This window comes from Myotis daubentonii, chromosome 13 (assembly GCF_963259705.1).
Source record: "Myotis daubentonii chromosome 13, mMyoDau2.1, whole genome shotgun sequence".
Lineage (NCBI taxonomy): Eukaryota > Metazoa > Chordata > Mammalia > Chiroptera > Vespertilionidae > Myotis > Myotis daubentonii.
Genome location: NC_081852.1, coordinates 39,647,675 through 39,669,491, shown reverse-complemented (window position 1 = coordinate 39,669,491; position 21,817 = coordinate 39,647,675). Strand labels below are relative to the sequence as shown.

Genomic DNA, 21,817 nt, shown 5'->3' with positions numbered 1-21,817 from the left:
TCTTATCAAAAGGAATAAGTAAATCACACAAGACTAAGGCATGTGAAAAAACGCTGGTCCTTGAGACTAGCCTAGAGAGAGCAGTTCTTGTTTTCCATATAGATTCTCCAGATGAAAACAGAAAAGTTGGCTAGTAATTATTTGCTAAAGGTAATAAAGTTCATTTATTTCATAAGATGTACAAAATTAGAGAAATTAGACTTTAATAGGAAGAACTTTCAGTTAACATTTGATATCATAAAAGTTCACAATAAATTCTAACCCCAGTTCACAATAAATTCTATATTAATGATGTTGAAAGAGAAGGGTTAACACCTCAGATTTCAGTCATCTTATATTAAATATCAGACCTTTTATGAATAGCTGATTTGATTTTAAAGGGTTGTGATTTTATTAGCAGTATGTGCAAATTCTCTCAAAATGGAAAAAAGCACTAACATAAAATGGAATTTGTGCTTATATTATAAGTAAATGAAAACACATTTAAATGGTTAATTATTTCTCTATCCCAAAAGACAATTTAGATATATACCTTTAGAATTTTCCTGGCCACTTTGTGTTGGCACTGGACATGTGACACAAGGAGTTAGATAGGGGTCCACACAAAGTGAACTACAAAGGTTTTTTATAATTTTTGAATTGGGACAGGGTGTCCTCGTTGTGCACTGTTGAAGTAGTTTAGCTATAGACTGAGCCGCATAGTTTTGCACTAGTGTATTCTCTTCCTTTTTAATTGTCTCCATTAAAGGTTTTATGATAGGATTTAATTTCTCTGGAAGCTGCTGCAAGCTCACAACTGCACATGCAGCAAAAGTATGCACTCTCAACTGCAACACTTGCCACTCTTGGTTGGTCTCTGTAATTGTCATTTGGACCTGCTGTCGTTTACTATCTAACTGCTGTGACACTTGAAGATTTAATTCAAAAGATGACGTGACTTCATTAAAAACAGTAGTAACCTATTGAAAAAGAGAAATTAAAATAATTAATGATATCAACCCCAAAACAGTCCATAAAATCCTAAAGGGCTGACAGCAAGCTGTCTGTTTCAATTTGAAGTTTCACATTATCTAGTATTATTTTAGTATTCAATAGATTAAATAAATGTCTAAAAAGTTCCAATTACATTTTATTTTAACATTAGCATTATATTCTTTAAGAAAGACACAGTATCTTGAAAAGAATCGAACAGTGACTATCTGGTTTATATGTTGATGGTCTCCCTTCTGGTGAAAATAACCAAATAATGGGGGTGTAGACAATAGACTAATTCTTTAATTACCAAGAACTGCCTAAAGCTATATAGCTGTGGCATCAGACCCCATTAAAAGACTGCTCAGTACATCTTTTTTAACAACATCATCCTATCTAATAAAGAGGGAATATGCTAATTGACCCTCACGCCATCACAAAGATGGCAGCGCCCACAACTAATGAGGAAATAAGCTAATTGACTGCCCTGCCCTTAAAGATGTCAGCACCCACAGCCAATAAGGAGGGAATATGCTAATTGACTGTGATGCCCTCAAAGATGGCGGTGCCCACAGCCAATAAGGAGGGAATATTCTAATTGACTGCCACGCCCTCAAAGATGGCGGTGCCCATAGCCACAAGATGGCCAGCAGGGGAGGGCAGTTGTGGGCAATCAGGCTAGCGGGGAAGGGCAGTTAGGGGGGACCAGGCCAGCAGAAGAGGGCAGTGAGGGGCGACCAAGCCAGCAGGGGAGGGCAGTTAGGGGTGACTGGGCTGGCAGGGGAGGGCAGTTGGGGGTGATGGGGCCAGAAGGGAAGGGCAGTTGGGGGGGACAGGGCCGGCAGGGGAGGGCAGTTGGGGGCTACTGGGCCAGCAGGGGAGCAGTCAGGTGTCAATCAGGCTGGCAGGGGAGTGGTTAGGGGGTGATCAGGCTGGCAGGCAGAAGCAGTTAGGGGCAATCAGGCAGGCAGGCAGGCTAGCAGTTGGGAGCCAGCAGTCCCGGATCGTGAGAGGGATGTCTGACTGCTGGTTTAGGCCCAATCTCACAGGGATCAGGCCTAAACCAGCAGTCGGATATTCCGAGGGGTCCCAGGTTAAAGAGGGTGCAGGCTGGGCTGAGGGACACCCCCCGCTCCGGTGCACGAATTTTGTGCATCAGGCCTCTACTTGAAATATAATTCACATGTCCAGCTGGCACGTGGCTCAGTGGTTGAGCATCGACCTATGAACCAGGAGGTCACAGTTTGATTCCCGGTCAGAGCACATGCCCGGGTTGCAGGCTTGGTCCCCTGTGTGGGGCAAGAGAATCAATGATTCTCTCTCATCATTGATGTTTTTATCTCTCTCTCCTTCTCCCTTCCTCTCTGAAATCAATAAAAATATATTTTAAAAAATATATATAAAATTCACAAAAATACACCCATTTAAAGTATACAATCCAATGGTTTTGATTATAGTCACAGAGTTGTGTAATCATTGCCACAATTTTAGAACATTTTCATCATCCCCAAAATAAAACTCATACCTATTAGCAATCATTCCTCTTTTCCTCCCAGCCCTATGCAACCACTTATCCACTTTCTATCTTTACAGACTTACCCATTCTGGACATTTCATATGAATGGACTAATACAATATGTAACCTATAGTGACTAGTTTCTTTCATTTAGAATAACACTTTCACAATTCATCAATGTAGTAGCATGTATGAGTACTTCATTCCCTTTTTTTGTGTCAAATAATATCCCACTAAATGGATATACCACCTTGTATTTATCCATTCATTAGTTTATGAACATTTGGGTTGTTTCCACCTATTAGCTATTATGAACAATTTTGCTGTGAACATTTATATACATGTTTTTGTGTGAGCATTTTTAATTACCATCTAAAGACTGAGTGATGGCTTACATAAAAAGAAATGAGTCTTCTTGTTTGATAGGTAACTGCAATCATAAAGAGATTCCATAAATAGATCCAGCCTGATTAATATTGGTCAGAAAAGCCTGCAACACTAAAGAACCTAACTTATTTTTAATGGAGAACCTAATTTTTCAGACTTAGAAATGATCAATTCCACTAAGGACAAAACTGATAATGCTGGCTTCTTATTATGAAAAACAAAGTAGGCACACATATAGATCTTCTTTTATCATTATAAAATACCAAAAACTTTAAATTGAGCTATATCTGCTTGACCTTGTCAGTCTGCTCACTACAAAGGAACATGATCACATAACCACTGTCTGTTTTATTTATTCAAGTTCTGCATAAAATTTATTTGAAACAGGATTTCACTGCTAAAAGTTTTAAAACACTGTCTTAAATAACTAGGTTTCTGTCTAGGCAACTAAGGGAAAGCTTTCCAATTACCCCAAATTCACTCATTCATTCATTTAACAAATATTTATTAATACTAAAAGATGTTTTCATACATCCAAAAAAATGCAAACTCTAATGTGGTAGATATGTAAGTAAACAACTAAGGCAATCCTATATAATAAAAGCGCAATATGCAAATTGACCCTAACAATGGAACAACTGAGAACTACCAGTTGCTATGACGCACACTGAACACCAGGGGGCAGACGCTCAATGCAGGAGCTGCCCTCTGGTGGTCAGTGCGCTCCCACAGGGGGAGCTCTCCTCAGCCACAAGCCAGGCTGACGGCTTGAGCGCAGTGGCGGTGGCAGGAGCCTCTCCCGGCTCCTTGGCAGTGCTAAGCATGTCCAACTGACAGCTTAGGCCTGCTCCCCACTGGCAGGTGGACATCCCCCGAGGGCTCCTGGGCTGCCAGAGGGTTCAGGCCAGGCTTAGCCCCCTCCCCCCACCCAAGTGCACGAATTATCGTGCACCGGGCCTCTAGTGTAACATATAACCAAGGTAAATTCAAGTTGCTGTGGGAGCACATGGGTTTGCTTGACTTTTCTTAGGTGACAGGATAGTGGAGGCTTGCCAGGAGGTTAATACCTGTGCTGAATTTCTTAAGAATGGGTACGTCAGGAGTTGTAGGGACATCTTTGAAAATAGTGTGTTAGGGAGTGAAAAGCTAGATGTTGTTTAAGGAACTGAAAACAGTTTATCATGGCCCGAGCACAGGGTACAGACGGAGGAATATCAAGAAATGAAATTGGGATAAGCATAGAGGATTGAGAGTAGAAAATTCCTGGCAAAAGAAACAGGAGCTCAGGCAGAGTGAGAATGAGGACACACAGAAAGTGAGTATGGTGTATTTTTCTGCAAGAGGAAAACTGAGTTAAAGTGGAAGGCTCTGGCTAAGTAGCTCAATTGGTTAGAGCGTAGCCTGATATGCCAAGATTTCGGGTTCGATCCTCAGTCAGGGCATGTACAAAAATCAAACAATGAATGCATAAATAAGTGGAACAACAAATCAATGTTTCTCTTTCTCTCTCATCAATAAATTAAAAAATAAATTGTTTAAGTGGAGGAAGTCTGAGAAATAAGGAGGAAAGAGATGAGCAATTTAAAGAAGGTACTGAAAGTAAGAAAACTCAAATTTAGAAGGAGACAATAATGTTTCAGGGGAGGGATGCATTCAGAGTGGCACTTAGGGGATTTTACTAGTCTGGCATAGCATACAGAATGAAATAGAGACTTGCCTGGAGACTTAGAGGTGAATCAGGTTCTAGTAATAAAGGCCTTTGACTAAGTTGAGGCAATGGAAACAAAGGATAAGCATATGAAATTTTTTGAAAGGAAATGTTAACAAAATTTGTGAGTGTGAATAAAAATGGCACTTTTTTGCTTAAAAAATTTCGTTTTAGTTGTGTTAATTTGAAGTGACAGTGAGACATCCAAGTAAGAATGCTTTCTAGAAGAATATATAAAACATCAAAGGAGATAGCATAGCACATAGATAAGAACTAAATTGCCCTGACCGGTTTGGCTCAGTGGATAGAGCGTCGGCCTGGGGACTCAAGGGTCCCAGGTTCGATTCCGGTCAAGGGCATGTACTTTGGTTGCAGGCACATACCCAGTAGGGGGTGTGCAGGAGGCAGCTGATTGATGTTTCTAACTCTCTATCCCTCTCCCTTTCTCTCTGTAAAAAAATCAATAAAATATATTAAAAAAAAAAAAAGAACTAAATTGTGTTAGCCAGTGTTTACTTCTCACCAAGAAGTAAACAGAGAGGGCCCAAATAAACAAAATCAGAAATGAAAGAGGCGAAATACCAACAGACCCCACAGAAATACAAAGGATTGTTTAAAAATACTATGAACAACTCTATTCCAACAAACTAGACAACCTAGAGGAAATAGACATATTCCTAGAAAAATACTTTCCAAAACTCATTCAGGAAGAACCAAACAATCCCAATAGGCCGATAACTATGGAGGAAATTGAATCAGTCAACAAAAAGCTTCCAGCAACCAAAAGCCTGGGTGGGGCCAGGCGGATTCATAGGGGAGTTTTGCCAAACATTCAAACAACTAAAACCTATCCTCCTCAGACTATTCCAAAAAATTCAAGAGGAAGCAACACTTCCAAGCTCATTCTATGAAGTCAACATTACCCTAATACCAAAACCAGGTAAAGGCAACACAATGAAAGAGAATTAGAGGCCAATATCCCTCATTTACATAGATGCCAAAATCCTCAACAAAATTCTAGCAAATCAGATACAGCATTACATCAAAAAGATCATACACCATGACCTAGTAGGATTTATCCCAGGGATGCAAGAAGGATGGTACAATATCCGCAAATCAATAAATATAATACATCACATAAACAAATTGAGAGATAAAAATCACATAGTCATATCAATTGATGCAGAAAAAACATTTGACAAAATCCAATATCCTTTCTTGATAAAAACCCTCAGCAAAGTGGGAATAGTGGGAATACCTCAACATAATAAAAGCCTTATACGACAAACCTACAGCCAACATCATACTCAATAGGCAAAAAACTAAAACCATTTCACCAAAGAACAGAAACAAGACAGGGATGCTCACTTTCAGTACTGCTGTTCGACACAGTTCTGGAAGTGCTAGCTATAGCAATTAGACAAGAAGAAGAAATAAAAAGGTTTCCAAATTGGAAAAGAAGAAGTAAAATTGTCATTATTCGCAGATGACATGTTACTGTGTACATAAAAAACCCTAAAGACTCCATAAAAAATTATTAGATTTAATAAATGAATTTGGCAATGTAGCATGATACAAAATTAACACCAAGAAATCTATGGCATTTTTATACAGCAACAGTGAACTTACAGAAAGAGATTAAAAAAACAATCTCATTTACCATTGTAACAAAAAAATTAAGATACCTAGGAATAAAGTTAACTAAGGAGGTAAAAGACCTGTACTTGGACAACTACAGAACACTGAAAAATGAGAAAGAGGAAGACATAAACAGATGGAAGAACATACCATGTTCATAGATTGGTAGAATCAACATCATTAAAATGTCCATACTACCCAAAGCAATCTATAGATTCAATGCACTCCCCATTAAAATACCAATGGCATATTTCATAGACCTAGAAAGAACTCCCAAAAATTCATCTGGAATAAAAAGAGACCCCGAATAGCTGCAGCAATCCTGAGAAAGAAGAACAAAGTAGGAGGGATCTCAATACCTGATATCAAGCTGTATTACAAAGCCACTGTTCTCAAAACTGCCTGGTACTGGAACAAGAACAGACATACAGACCAATGGAATAGAATAGAGAACCCAGAAACTGACCCAAACCACTATGCTCAATTAGTATTTGACAAAGGAGGCAAGAGCATACAATGGAGTCAAGACAGTCTCTTCAATAAATGGTGCTGGGAAAATTGGACAAATACTGCAAAAAAATGAAACTAGACCACCAACTTACACCATACACAAAAATAAACTCAAAGTGGATAAAAGACTTAAACATAAGATGGAAAAAAATAAAAATCCACAGGCAGCAAAATCTCAGACATATGCCGAAGCAATTTCTTCACAGATACAGCTCCTAGGGCAGTGGAAACTAAAGAGAAAATAAACAAATGGGACTATATCAAAATAAAAAGCTTTTGCACAGCAAAAGAAACAATCAACAAAACAACAAGAAAGCCCACTGCATGGGAGAACATATTTGCCAATGTTATCACTGATAAGGGTTTAATTTCCAACATTTACAGGGAACTCATACAACCTAACAAAAGGAAGATAAACAATCCAATCAAAAAATGGGCAACGGACCTAAATAGATACTTTCTGAAAGAAGACATAAGGAAGGCCAAGAGACATATGAAAACATGCTCAAAGTCATTAATCATCTGAGAGATGCAAATCAAAACGACAATGAGGTACCATCTCACACCTGTCAGAATGTCTGTCATCAACAAATCAATAAATGACAAGTGCTGGTGAGGATGCAGAGAAAAAGGAACCCTCGTACACTGCTGGTGGAATGCAGATTGGTGCAGCCACTGTGGAGGACAGTATGGAGTTTCCTCAAAACTAAAAATGGAACTCCCATTTGACCCAGTGATCCCACTTCTAGGAATATATCCCAAGAAATTAGAAACACCAATCAGAAGGGATATATGCATCCCTATGTTCATAGCAGCACAATTCACCATAGCTAAGATTTGGAAACAGCCTAAGTGCCCATCAGCAGATAAGTAGATTAGAAAACTGTGGTACTATCTACACAATGGAATACTATGCTGCTGTACAAAGGAAGGAACTCCTACCATTTGCAACAACATGGATGGAACTGGAGAGCATTATGCTAAGCGAAATAAGTCAGTCCAAAAAAAGATAAATATCACATGATCTAACTCATTTGTGGAATGTAATGAACAACATAAACTGATGAACAAAAACAGATCCAGAGACAGACAAGCATCGATCAGACCGTCAAATCTCAGAGGGAAGGTAGGGAAAGGTGGGGGAAGGGGCTAGAGATCAACCAAAGGACTTGTATGCATGCATATAAGCCTAACCAATGGACACAGACACCAGGGGGGTGAGGGCATGAGTGAGGGTGAGGTTGGGGGGGCAAAGAGGGGGTAAAGACACATGTAACACCTTAATCAATAAAGAAAAAGAAATATTGCTACCAAAAAAAAAAAAAAAGAACCAAATTATGAGACTCGTGAGAAACAAAGAAGTGCCTGTATTTGGCAGGTAAGAGAAACATAGGGATTCAATGAAAGATACATAGACTACTTTTAAAAACTGCCCTTCCCTCAATACTCTTCCAGAGATTCCGATATCTCAGGTCAAAACAATTGGATTAACAAAGTTCATGAAACAGAACAGTAATTTCATTGGTGAAATAACAAAAGCTTGAAGAAGAGGACCTTTGATGGCTTTAAAAAGAAAAATTAACTGAAATAATAGAAATGGAATCCAGAATAAATATACACAAAAATTTGACATTTCATTCAAGGCAGGCAAAAAAAAAAGGGGGGGGGGCATGGTATGTGAAAGGAGAAATTATAGAACAATAATTAAAAACAAACAACTTTATAAAAGAACAACATAGAAAAAATAGCAAATTTAGATTTGTCTCACTTTTTAACTAGGAAAAGGAATAAGAAATGAAGACTACTATTTCACAGGTACCAAGACAAGTGAAGTGGCTTAGTTTCTAATATGCTAAGTAAACAAACAAACAACCCAACTCATTTACAACATCTAACTCAAGGACTTACTAAGTACAAAAAGCTACAGTAACCAAGACATTGGTGAAATAGCATAAGGAGAAACAAGTAAACTGAACAAACAGAGCCTAGATAGAGACTAACACTTTTAACAAATTTTTGACAAAGGTGCCAAAACAATCCAATTGGGGGGGGGGGGGGGAACCTTTTCAAAGATTAAAAAACAGGAAAAAATGGTATCTTTGGGAAAAACAAACAAAACTCAATCTCTACTTCACACTATACATAAACATTAATTCAATATGGATGATAAACCTAAACATAAAAGCTAAAATTATGGAGCTTTAGAAGAAAATGTATGTGCATACATTTGCCACTTGCAGATAAGAAAAGATACCTTAACAGGTCACAAAACACAATAACCATAAAAGAAAACAATTGATAAATAAGACTTCAGCAAAATTTAAAATGTCTGCTCATCTAAAGACACCAAAAATTAAGAAAATGAAAAAGCAAACCACACACTGGAAGAAAATATTCAGAAAGCATTTATCTGACAAAGGATGAGTATCTAGAATATACAAAAATTCCTACAACTCAGTAATAGACAACCTAATTAAAAACAGACAAAAGATTTGAACAGACATTTTAGAAAGAAGACCTACAAATGGCCAATAAAACATAATAAAGTGTTGAACATATTAGTCATCAAGGAAACACAAATTGAAACCAAAATGACACTATCACACAACCACCAGAATGACAAAAATTAAAAGGAGTGAACACACCAAATTTTGGTGATGATGTGGAGCCAGAACTCTCACATATTCTGGTTAGAAGGTAAAAATGAATAGCTACTTTAGGCAAAGGTCTACAATTTTTTATAAAACTAAGCACCTACCCTATGATCCAGCAATTCTATAATATATGTGCTATGCATCTGTAATTAGTTGCATATGCGTGTGATAAAGCAAAATTAGCAATTCTATAATGTACTCAAGAGATATGAAAATATACTACTACAAAGACTTATATAAGAATGTTTATAGCAGCTCTGTACCTAATAGCAAAAAACTTGGAATAGCCCAAGTGTTCAACTGGAGAGGGGCTTAAATTGATTGAAATATCTATATTATAAAAGGCCTGTGGCCCTAACGCTGTAACGACCAAAGACTGGCACAGGTGGGCGGGGCTGCGGGCATGGCAAGGCCACGCAGGTAGGCGGGGCTGCAACTGGGCTTCTAGTATTTATAATAAAACTTGGTAATAAAAAAATGAAATACTGATACATATGAGTGAATGTTTAAAACATCATGCTGAAAAAAAATATTTATATCAATCAGTACCGAGTCTATGATTCCAATTATATGAAATTCTAGAATGGGCGAAAGTAATCTATGGTGGCAAAAAAATCAAAACAATGGTTACATGAAGGCAGGAAAAGGAAGGGATTGACTCAGAACTGGTGATAGGGAACTGGGTTTCCTAGGTATAGACATCTGTTAAAATTCATCAAATGGTCCATTTAGATTTGTGTATTTCACAGTATATAAATTTTAACTCAAAAAAGCAAACAATCAAATATTGAATTTTAGTTAATGACATACATGCTGAAATGTATTTATATCTGCAACTTAAAAATGCATAATAAGATGGACTGATGACTAGATAAAGGGATAGTTAGTTGCATACGCATGTGATAAAGAAAAATTACTAAAATGCTAACTTTAGAACCTAGTTGGTGTGTATATGAAATGTTCATTGTGTAATTTTCTCAAGTTTTATGTTGGAATATTTTCATTATAAGTTGGGAGGGGGAAGGAAAAATACTCATGAACTTATAGAAGCAGTTTTTTCCTATACTCTGCCAGTCTTAAGCAAGACACAGAAACAACAAAAAATGTAATAGCTTTTCTAATAATGGTGCATTGGTTTGCCAGAATCTGAACTTTAAAAAAAAAAAAAATCCTTCCCCATCCCCTTATTTTAAGAAAAGTCAATACAATATACAATGAAATAACCTTTCCAAAGGATAGAAATGACAGGATATCGAGCCACAGAAAGATTCAACAAATCATTGTTTTATTTCATGCTCAATCTAAAATTAAGAAAGTTACTTCTTTACTCACCAGGTCATTAGCTTGATCTATTGTAAAAACATTGTTGTTTACTCTATTACCAACTTCAATATGTGCATCAGCTAAAGATGAAATAAGCTGTTTACACTCATTCTGCATTCGTGTGAATGGGACGGCAATTTCATCATAATATAAGTGTTCTGAAAGGATATCAAGTAAACGTGGCTGCACAGTTAGCGTAACAGCTTTACACTCCTAAAATATAACAGACAACAAATATTCAGAGCAAATAAACATAATTCTAAAGATGCATAAATTTTCACTTGCAAACTGCCAAGTTCTAAATTCCTCATTTTCAATTTATGTTATCTCCTAAACAACAGTTAGTTGCACAGAGAAAAGGTATCACACCCAAACTACTCTAAATTTTTAATATGAATGAATAAAGAACATGCACATGGAACTATTAAAGTTCCATTACATTTGCCAACTAATTACTGTTACTTTACTCTGAATTTATTCTAAGTTTACATCTATATAGCACAGATTTAAAAATACATAACTGTAAAAAGAAATCAGTCAGATAAGAACACTTAGCATGCACAAAAAATGTTATTTAAAAACTCATTATTAGATATCTTAACAGTCGAACCCATAGCTTCACATGCCATACTGTAGAAATGGGTATATAATTTAAAAGCTACTTACCTGCCCCCAAATTTAACTAACCCTTCCCACTCTGTCTGGTTGTTGCCTGCCCCAACCAGAAGGGGAATGGCCTCAGTGGTGAGACATGAGGGGTTCTGTGGGATCTGGGTGATCAGCCTGGGCTTCACAGAGTAAATCCAGAGAAGCTCTGTGAGGGTCCAGAAACCGAACTGTCAACACTTGCTGCTGAGTCTGAGAGGCACAAAAACACAGCATCACTGCCTCTCCAGCACAATGAGTCGTCCCTAAAAACAGATGAGCCTTGCTTTTTCCAGAAGCAAAACTGGGGTCTCAGTTGCAATAAAGCATGGCTCAATTACTTTTGGGCACAGATCTGACAAAATGCTAAAAGGCAGTAATAAGCAACTCTCACAGCAAGTGCAGACAGTTAAATTTCCAGAATTCCAGTCAATGGAATAAACAAAGCCAGCAGGAAGTTTCTTTAATTTACAGAAACAATTCTTATACAAAGTCATACATCTTACTAGAAGTTAAAGGGGATACATGGTATGGATTATTTGGAAACAAAGATTTTTGGCTTAAATGTGGAGATAATTCTTTGTGTGACCAAAAATTCTGCCCTTGCTAGACTACTCATACAAATGGATCTCTAGTACTCAAAGCCTCTTATCTTTGGTAGTTTTCAGTGATATCTGAGAGAGATATAGAGGAATAAATGACCAATAATTTCTAAACTGCTTCCATACATACACATGTTTTATTAGGAGGGACATTTCTTTTTTAAAATATATTTTATTGATTTTTTACAGAGAGGCAGAGAGAGGGATAGAGAGTTAGAAACATTGATCAGCTGCCTCTTGCACATTCCCCACTGGGGATGTGCCCGCAACCAAGGTACATGCCCTTGACCGGAATCTAATCTGTGACCCTTGAGTCCGCAGGCCAATGCTCTACCCACTGAGCCAAAACGGTTAGGGCTAAAATATATTTTTAATGATTTCAGAAAGGAAGGAGAGGGAGAGAGAGATAGAAACATCAGTGATGAGAGAGAATCACATTGCCCCACACCACAGGGATCAAGCCCACAACCCAGGAATGTGTCCTGACCTGGAATCGAACCCTGACCTCCTGGTTCACAGGTTGATGCTCAACCACTGAGCCATGCCAGCTGAGAGGAGGGATATTTCTTAACAGAGAGTAGATCAAGAGTAAATGTTAAGTACAGGCATAACTAGCAGTCTCAGGTATAAGACTAGGAATTCTAAGAAAAAAAGTCCAGGGTTAAAGGCAAATGAGAGACCAACAATATTTCAATATAACCTGGAATACTTTTCTGTTTATAAAATATAATGAAAATAATCCTAACAGATACTGAAAATTTACTTAATGTAACTTAATTTCTTTTTGAGCAAAATCTTACCTTTTGTAAAGCAGCCCATTCACAGATTACCAAAGCAACACTAATTCTCTGTAAGGCAGATTTGGAGTTCAAATGGAAGAGTAGTAACTGGCCAAGGGATTCAGCTGGTTTAATTTCTTGGGTTACTACATTTACACCTGGATCACAAATACAGCAACAAAGTGCTCCTAACAACCTAAAAGGGAGAAAAAAGAAGTTACTATACAAGTTACTTGAGGTAAAGTTTCCCCTATTGAAGCTAACTTTTACCAAGAAGACATAACTCCAATCTTACCTTCACAAAAATATATAAATCCTATTTAAAACTTCAAAAAATTAAGTTTCCTTACATGTTAATTTTTTTTCCTTTGTAAACAGTGTGATGGAGGAAGGATTAACAGACACATTAGAGGAATCTCTGGGTTAAATGACTTTTGAATTTATGTATACTCACTTGGCTGCCATCATTCTGGCCCGCATAACCACAAAATCCCTGGTTGCAGGGTCTTCCATAATGGTGTCTGCACCTGCAATGTACTCCTGAAGTACTTCTTTACTCTGGCTTTGGCCTTGGCGTATCTTACCACCTGTTTTTTCCTAGAGGGAATGAAAAAAACAAACAACCAAAAACCATAAAACAATAAAGAGTAATCATTAAAGTTTAATAGCAACATCAAAAATATTTTTATTTGTTATAATCTCAGTAAAATACAGTTCTTTTCACAAAATTTTAATGGATAAAAATTACTATGTACTTTGTTAAGATCCTAATAAAATAATTTCCCATTAAGCTAAATTAATAAAATCACACTTATAATAAAATACAGATTTCCTATGTGGTTACCATATTAATTATTATGAGCTAAACATGCAAATATAGTATGTCCCTTTCACTTACCTTGGCTCTAGCTTTTACTTCCAGCAACATATTTAAATCAATAGGTAAATGTGAAGGTTGCATCATTAAGCAAAGCCAAGCACCCATCCATGGACAAGCAGCTGCTACCACATACTGAACTGAAGCCTTGCTCAACAATTCCATCCAAACCTACAGAGTGAAGGGGGAACATGAAAGTGAAAATTTTCTAGTAAGGGCTAATAAATCCTAATACTTATTGTTAGGGAAAGCGAATTGGGAAAAAAAATTTTCAGAAACAGTATAGATTAATTTTAAAATTCAATATAGAGGCCTATTTTTAAAATACTGGGATGTTTGGGTTTTTTTGGTAGGTTTGTACATTTAAAATGTAATAAAAAAGAAAGTTAAAAAAATTTTCATTATTTTATGAAAGTCATTTAAAATAAAGTATACCCTAAAAATGATAAGTGTTGTCAAAATCTCAATAAGTCAATGCAATCCTTTGCATATATCATAAAGTTCAATACTAATACAGTCCCACATTCAACTCACTTCGAGATATAAGAATTCATGATAAATATCCTCTAACTTTTGAGATCATAATATCCTAGTATAAATTAAGAACAGTATAAGTCTTGATTCATGAGCTTACTTATTCATAAGATACCTTACTTGATGACTAACATTACATGGGAACTACCAGGATGAAATAACAGTGGTAGAAATAACACCACTGTTAACAATGAGCCAATAATTCAAGATTAATTTAATGGGCTTTAAAGGTACAATAGTGCAATTCCCCTCTCCCATAAATGTTATTAAATATATCACATGGTCCTTCTTTAAACATTCCAACACATATAACCAATCTTGCTAAGTAAGGGAGGAAAGTACTAAACTATGACAGACTCTACAGATCACCAATAAATCCCAAAAGATACTTTGCAGATCAATAAGCATTCTGATAAACAGCAAAATGAGTGATAGAGAAAAGCAGTCTTTCCTTCATTTTATTTTCTATATTGAGGCTATCCGAAAAATACTTAACTTAAAATAATTGCACAGAAGGTCACATAAGAAAGAGAAGCATGGCCAGTCAGACTTAACTATTATATTGCATAAGAAGCCTATTTCCTTGTCTCACCTTGCAGATCTCCAGACTTTACAAATCTCTTAGGTGATTTCTAATTTCTTAAAAACCTCTAACCAACAGCAGTATAGCAATTATGAAAGAATTTTAAAACTACCAAGTTATTAGGAAAAGGAGTACAGATATATTCACTGGGTACCTTGTGAATGAGGTCCAGAATTTCCTGGCTGCTTTCTAAAACACAAAATTGAAAAATGTGTCGCAGCATATCAGGCAGAATAGGTATAAGCCAAGATGAAGAGTTCTGAAAACAAAAACAGAATCAAAGCTTTAGCACATAACTCATGGGTATTAGCTTATCTGAAGAGTTATAAATAAGTCAAATAATCTTAAGTATTACCATAAAAAGACTATTTAGCTTTATCAAAAAGGTTCAACTAGTGATAAATTCTGACAATATTTTAGAACACCACCACCAGTAGTCTGGAGAAACTGAATAGCATATAATTGCTAGGAAACTGGAGAGGTCTGACTATGATTAACAACACTAAATTTTGCTTCAAAATGTTGAAATCATCCTCCATATGGAAGGAAGCTCTAACCAGCAACATATCCTTGGTTACATTATTTATCACTGCTTTGTCAGGGAAATTTGAAAGATGATCAGATTTCTGCTGCTGTGCTGGATGATCAGAATTCAAATTCTGATGCTGTGCTCACCAATAATCCAAGTAAAGAATTATAAGATGATACCAATCTTCAAAACTCTACTTTGAGTTTGCTATAAAATTAAGGCAGAGGTTCCTAATCTATTTTGGTTCAGGGGCCCTTTGAAAATCTGAAGAAAACTATGCACACTCCTTTCTTTGAAAAATCAGTTACATACATATTTAGGTGTAACATTTTGCTCCCAATTTCAGAGGGTTCAGGGATTCCCTTATGCCCAGATTTAGCACCTCAACATAAGGAATTTTTCAACAATTCAAAAGTTCACCCAAAGTAAGCAATCAAATAGTGCTCAACCAAACACCTATTGTGTGCCCAGGATTCTCAGAAAGGAATCTCACATGTCTATTGTTGTTCAAATAATTACAAGCTCAATGAATAAGACTGACCAACCGAAAAATTCTAATAACTAATTCACAGTATTTATCACCACACTCCACCATAATTTTATTTATTTATTTATTTATTTATTTATTTATTTATTTATTTATTTATTTATTTTTATTTCAGAGAGGAAGGGAGAGGGAGAGAGAGACGGAAACATCAATGATGACAGAGAATCATTGATTGGCTGCCTCCTGCACGCCCCCTACTGGGTATCGAGCCTGCAATCCAGGCATATGCCGTTGACTGGAATCGAACCTGCGACCCTTCAGTCTGCAGGTTGACGCTCTATCCATTGAGCCAAGCCAGCTAGGGCCCACCATAATTTTTTAAAGCAAACATACGTTGTTTGGAAGAGTATGAAGAGAAATTTGAAAATTTAAACTGAAATTTCAGGAAGCTAGAAGTTCTAGGGATAATGCATAACTTAGCTATGTGTAATTTTCTAGCCAATGGAAAACTAATTAATAACAAAGATAGGACCAGGATTATATGTTCTCAAAGTAGTTTGAAAGATGTTTAAAACAGACAACAAAATCATCAGCTAGGGTAGCCTACTTACTGATATGCTATGCCTTAACTACTTTTCATTGAAAGGGAAAGAGAAACTGAGAAGCTCTTTTTCTCATCAGACAGAATTAGGGACAATCTCAACAGAATTAGGAAAGCTATAACAGCAGCAAGCAAATATTTTAATGTTACTCTTCTATAATCTCTTCTCTCTTATGATTTCTTCCCCATCATATTTACCACCCTCAACCCCACTGGAAATCCAAACAGATGCTTGTAGATCCCAAAGCTGTATCTATAGAGGAATACTGTTTCTCCTATATTTATAAACAATAAATGTGATATAAACTGTAGTAGTCTTCTCAGGCTACAAGCTTAATTACTATAGTAAATTCTACTTTATACTTATTAAAAACAACAAGGGGGAGGAAAGGATAAATAGGTAGAGAAGGGGGAGTGGGGGTGGAGAGTGGCAGAATTTAGAGAAACTATTCTGTTTGATACAATAATGACAATATGTCATTATACATTTGTTAAAACCTATAAAATGAATGTATAATATCAAGACTGAAACCTAATGTAAACTATAGACTTTGATAATGATGTGTTAATGTTGTCTCACTGATTATAATAAATGTACCGCTCTGGTGTGGGATGTTGATGGTGGGGAGGAGGTATATGCTGTGAACATAAAACTGCTCTAAAAAGTAAACTTAATAAATAAAATAAAGAGAAAAATAAAATTTAAAGAATACAGAGAAAACAAAAACAAAAAATCCAACCAAATAAAAAAATCCGTCCCAGAATACATAGATCAATATCATCACAGGAATTAGCATTTAAAAAAATGTAGATTCTCCTAAGTGAAATAAGCCAGTCGGAGAAAGATAAATATCACATGATCTCACTCATGTGGTATGTAATGAACAACATAAATGGGGGGGGGGGCGCGCATTTAAGAGATCAACCAAAGGACTTGTATGCATGCATATTAGCATAACCAATGGACACAGACACTGGGGCGGTGGGGGCTTGTCCTGAGGGGTGGGAGTGTTGGTGGTGGTGAGGTCAATCAGGGGAAAAAGGAGACATATGTAATACTATAAACAATTTAAAAAAATGCAGTTTCTCTAGTCGAATAGTATAAAGTCTGCTTAGCATAAAATAAGGCAAGGCTGGGAAAACATCTATAGACCAAATTTAGTCCACCTGAACAATTGTACAAATATCTCCTTTATATATACATATTTTTATTGATTTTAGAGAGGAAGGGAGAGAGAGATAAAAACACCAATGAGAGACGATCACTGATTGGCTGTCTCCTGCACACCCCAACTGCACAAGCCCACAACCCAGACATGTGCCCTGACCAGGAATCCAACGGTAACCTCCTGGTTCATAGATTGATGCTCAAACACTGAGCCACACCGGCCGGGCCAAGTATCTCCTTTTAGATATAGTTCCAAAAAGTAACATGCCTTTAGCTCACTATTAGTACTATCTTAAAAGATCACAAGGTAGCCGTAACCAGTTTGGCTCAGTGGATAGAGTGTTGGCCTGCGGACTGAAAGGTCCCAGGTTTGATTCCGGTCAAGGGCATGTACCTTGGTTGCGGGCACATCCCCAGTAGGGGTTGTGCAGGAGGCAGCTGATCGATGTTTCTAACTCTCTATCCGCTTCCCTTCCTCTCCGTAAAAAATCAATAAAATATATTTTTTTAAAAATCACAAGGTATAGTTTGCCAATCCAGGGTCAATCCATCTCTTATAAAACTGAAAGTTGGCCCACCGATTTTCATTTATTTTACACCTGCCTTCTAGTAGGCATTGATTTAGACAGGTAACTTACTGCTGTTGCTTTGTATTTATAGGTTTATTTAACTGGATTATAGTGAGGGAGCCGGGCACAGCAGGGACTTTACTATTTTTAGTCCTTGCACAGAATTGTAGTTGGCAATAAATCCCTAACTGGCAAAATTGGTATCCTAGGAGGGCTTAAGATCTTGCCAGCACCCTTTGCTATGTCCCTACCCCCACCCCCTTTATCTTCCTGCAAGTAAGTATTCCTGCAAAATGGGTAGGTGTGGAAAAAAGCAGCAATCTGGTCGTCATTACCATGAACATCTGATTCTTGCTTATAGGCAAATTAATCATTTTTTCTATCTCCACAGCAAATGAGTTTGGGTGGCAGGGAAGATCTGGAAAGAAGCTATAAAAAAGTGATAAGCCCTAGCTGGTGTTATTCAGTGGTTACAGCACTGCCCAAACACTAAAAAAGGGCTGCAGGTTTGATCCCAGCCTGGTAGGGGTACATGCGGGAAGCAACCAATCGATGTATTTCTGTCACACCGATCTTTCCCTCCCCTCCCCTCCCCCCCTCCCCTCCCCTCTCTCTCTCTCTCCCCCCTCCCTTCCATTCTCTCTAAAAAAATCAATGGATTAAAACACATTCATGCACTGGAGAGGGGGGTTCCTCAGCCCAGTCCAGGAGCCCTCAGGGGCAGGTGACCCGGTGATCAGGGGAAGGCAACACCCCATCACACCTCTGCTGCTGCCACTGCTGGCAGCGCAAGCCTCGGCTGGCCCTGGTTACCTGAGCCTCGGGCAGCCATGGGCGGCTGGGCAGCCGCCATCTGAGGTTTGTCTGCACCTCGGGGTGGCCCTGGGCATGTGGGGGACTGGGGGGCTCCGGAGGCAGGCGTGTGGAGCTGCTAGTCCCGCCTGGGGGTGGCCCAGGCCTTGCTGCGCCTGCCGCCCCGGTAGGGTTGAGGGGACTGAGTGCCACCATCTTTGAGGGCGTGACAGTCAATTAGAATATTCCCTCCTTATTTATTGTGGATGCTGCCATCTTTGAGGGTGTGGCAGTCAATTAGCATATGCCCTCCTTATTGGCTATGGACACCATCTTTCCGATAGTGTGATGGTCAATTAGCATATTCCCTCTTTATTAGATAGGATGGTTCTATTTAAAGACCTTTTAGAGAATGGCATGCCTGCATATATATTTATGATCAAATAAATTTTAAGATTAAGAACATCTTTCTCATAAAGTCTTCTGGTTTTATAAAGCAAAACAAAACAAAATTATTAAAGATAATCAGAACTTTCAAGAGAACAGAGGCATCAGTTTTATGAGGTATCTGATGCACTGAGCTACAGCCAGGTTTAGCCTCACCAAATTACCCTGGAGGAATAGGTTGAAAAGTTAGACATTAAAACCAGAATAAAGTTACTAGTAATTTAGAAATGAGGTTAATTTTTTCACTTTGTACTTAAGATGATTTCATATTCAGGAGTGGGAAAGCAATTCAATAGACAATTCATTTGGTCTCCATGTAAATTAAGAACTGAAAGATCAAAATTACAACTAAACTACAGAACAAACATCATTCAGAACCACCTGAAATCTAGCCAAACAGTAGTCCTACAACTAAGAATATAAAGAAGCTACATCGAGACTGGTAGGAAGGATAGAGACCGCACAGGCTGGTCCCATATCTATGTGTGGTGTATAAATATCTTGGAGTGTTATCTCAACTGCAGGGGTCCCCCAAGGAGAAAGTGGTCAGGGTTCCAGTGCCAGGAAGAGAAGTCTCCATAATTTCTGGCTGTAAAAACCAATGAGAATTGTGGCTGAGACAGAAGGCTGCTGGAGTCCCAGGCATTCCTCTTAAAGGGCCTGTGGACAGACTTAATTGGACACAGTCCTTCAGAGTTCCAGCACTGGGACAACAGCTCAAAAGGCTCCAGGGACACACGAAAGGCATTTTTCAAGGCACTGAACTATTCTATATGATATTATAATTATTTATATCTATCATTGTACACTTCTCAACAATCACAGAATTTATAAGACAAAGAGTTAACTTTATTTTTTTAATATATATTTTATTGATTTTTTTATAGAGAGGAAGGGAGAGGGATAGAAAGTTAGAAACACTGATGAGAGAGAAACATCAATTCAGCTGCCTCCTGCACACTCCCTACTGGGGATGTGCCCGCAACCAAGGTATATGCCCTTGACCAGAATCGAACCTGGGATCCTTCAGTCCACAGGCCGACACTCTATCCACTAAGCCAAACCAGTTAGGGCAGAGTTAACTTTAATGCAAACTATGGCCCAGCTGGTGTGACTCAGTGGTTGAGCACTGACCTATGTACCAGGTCACAGTTCAATTCCACATCGATCCCGGCATGCGGGAGGCAGCCGATCAATGATTCTCTCTCATCATTGATGTTTCTATCTCTCTCCCTCTCTCTTCCTCTCTGAAATCAATAAAAATCTAATCTAATAAAAGACAAATAGGGTCTTTTATTAACCATACCTCCGACACGCTTCCCATTGGCTAATCAGGGCGATATGCAAATTAACTGCCAACAAAGATAGCAGTTAATTTGCATAGGTAGGCTCCAAGCAGTGGACCGAAGCCAAACGGCCCGAAGCCGGCTGAGCAGCGAGGCCTCCCAGCCCGGGATCGGCGGAGCCCCCAGGCCTCACAGCCCCGGGATCAGCGGAGCCGCGAGGCCTCACAGCCCTGGGATGGGCGGAGCCGCGAGGCCTGACAGCTGGAGCGGGGGAGGCTCTGGCAGGAGCCCAGCCAGAGCGAAGGCCGGGTCCCGGGTGCCAGAGGAAAACTGGTGCCAGCAGCCAAGGGAAGGGAAGGTCTATTGCATGAATCTCTTCGTGCAACAGGTATCTAGTCCTATATAATAAAAGGCTAACATGCAAATAAACCAAATGGTGGAACAACTGAACAACCAGTCACTATGACGTGTGCTGACCACCGGGGGGTGGGGGGTGTGCAGAACATGACGGGCATTGGCCACGGCAGGATGGTAGAGCAGGTGAATGGGGGCACCAGACCAAGGCAGGGCGCCGGTCGTTGTCATCGGGGCGAATCTCTGATGGTTACTGAAAATTCTTTACTCCTGAGCATGGTGGTCTCACCCAGCACTCGCACCGCTCGCACCCGCTGCTGATACCTGACGCCAGTCTCAATCACTCGGTGCCATCAGTGGGTGCAAGTGGTGGATGCTGGCCCTGACTGCCCCTGAGGGCTTCTCCACCTCCCCCTGCTCCTGAGGGGCTATCAGGGCAGCAGCCACTACTTGCACCTGCTGCTGGCACCGGTCCCAAACACTCTGTGCTGTCAGCAGCGGCAGCGGGAGCGGGGCTGCCGACAGACAAAACTGGGGGCCACAATGGGAGGGGCCGGGCGAGGGCTAGGAGGTTGGGCCAAGACCCGCCCCTGTGCCTACCACAGCCTCGCAGCCCATAGTTCCTTTCAGGGTGCACAAATTTGTGTGCTGGGCCCCCAGTCTCTGTGTGTGTGTGTGTGTGTGTGTGTGTGTGTGTGTGTGTATTTTTTAAGTCCTATGGATTTATTTTTAAAAAAAGAACAACACGAAGGCAAGAAATTTGGTAACTTTAAGAGGCCTATCCAAGTGAATTTAAGACTACAGTTCGTACATCAAAAACATTTAGATAAAAACCACAAAACTAAAACAAAAATAA

General features: G+C 38.7%; 1 protein-coding gene across 5 annotated transcripts in view; it reads right to left on the bottom strand.

Annotated features, from left to right (window-relative positions):
* BTAF1 (B-TFIID TATA-box binding protein associated factor 1) overlaps positions 1–21,817 on the bottom strand; it is a 113,585-nt gene that overhangs the window by 33,920 nt on the left and 57,848 nt on the right. For 4 of the 5 annotated variants that reach the window (XM_059662828.1, XM_059662832.1, XM_059662829.1 and 1 more), the window contains 6 exons: positions 14,883–14,987; positions 13,633–13,782; positions 13,189–13,331; positions 12,756–12,930; positions 10,718–10,921; positions 533–959 (listed from right to left, as the gene is read on the bottom strand). In XM_059662828.1, the coding sequence (XP_059518811.1) occupies positions 533–959; positions 10,718–10,921; positions 12,756–12,930; positions 13,189–13,331; positions 13,633–13,782; positions 14,883–14,987 (1,204 nt within the window). The remainder of the gene's footprint in view (positions 1–532; positions 960–10,717; positions 10,922–12,755; positions 12,931–13,188; positions 13,332–13,632; positions 13,783–14,882; positions 14,988–21,817) is intronic. The other variant, XM_059662830.1, reaches the window with a different exon arrangement.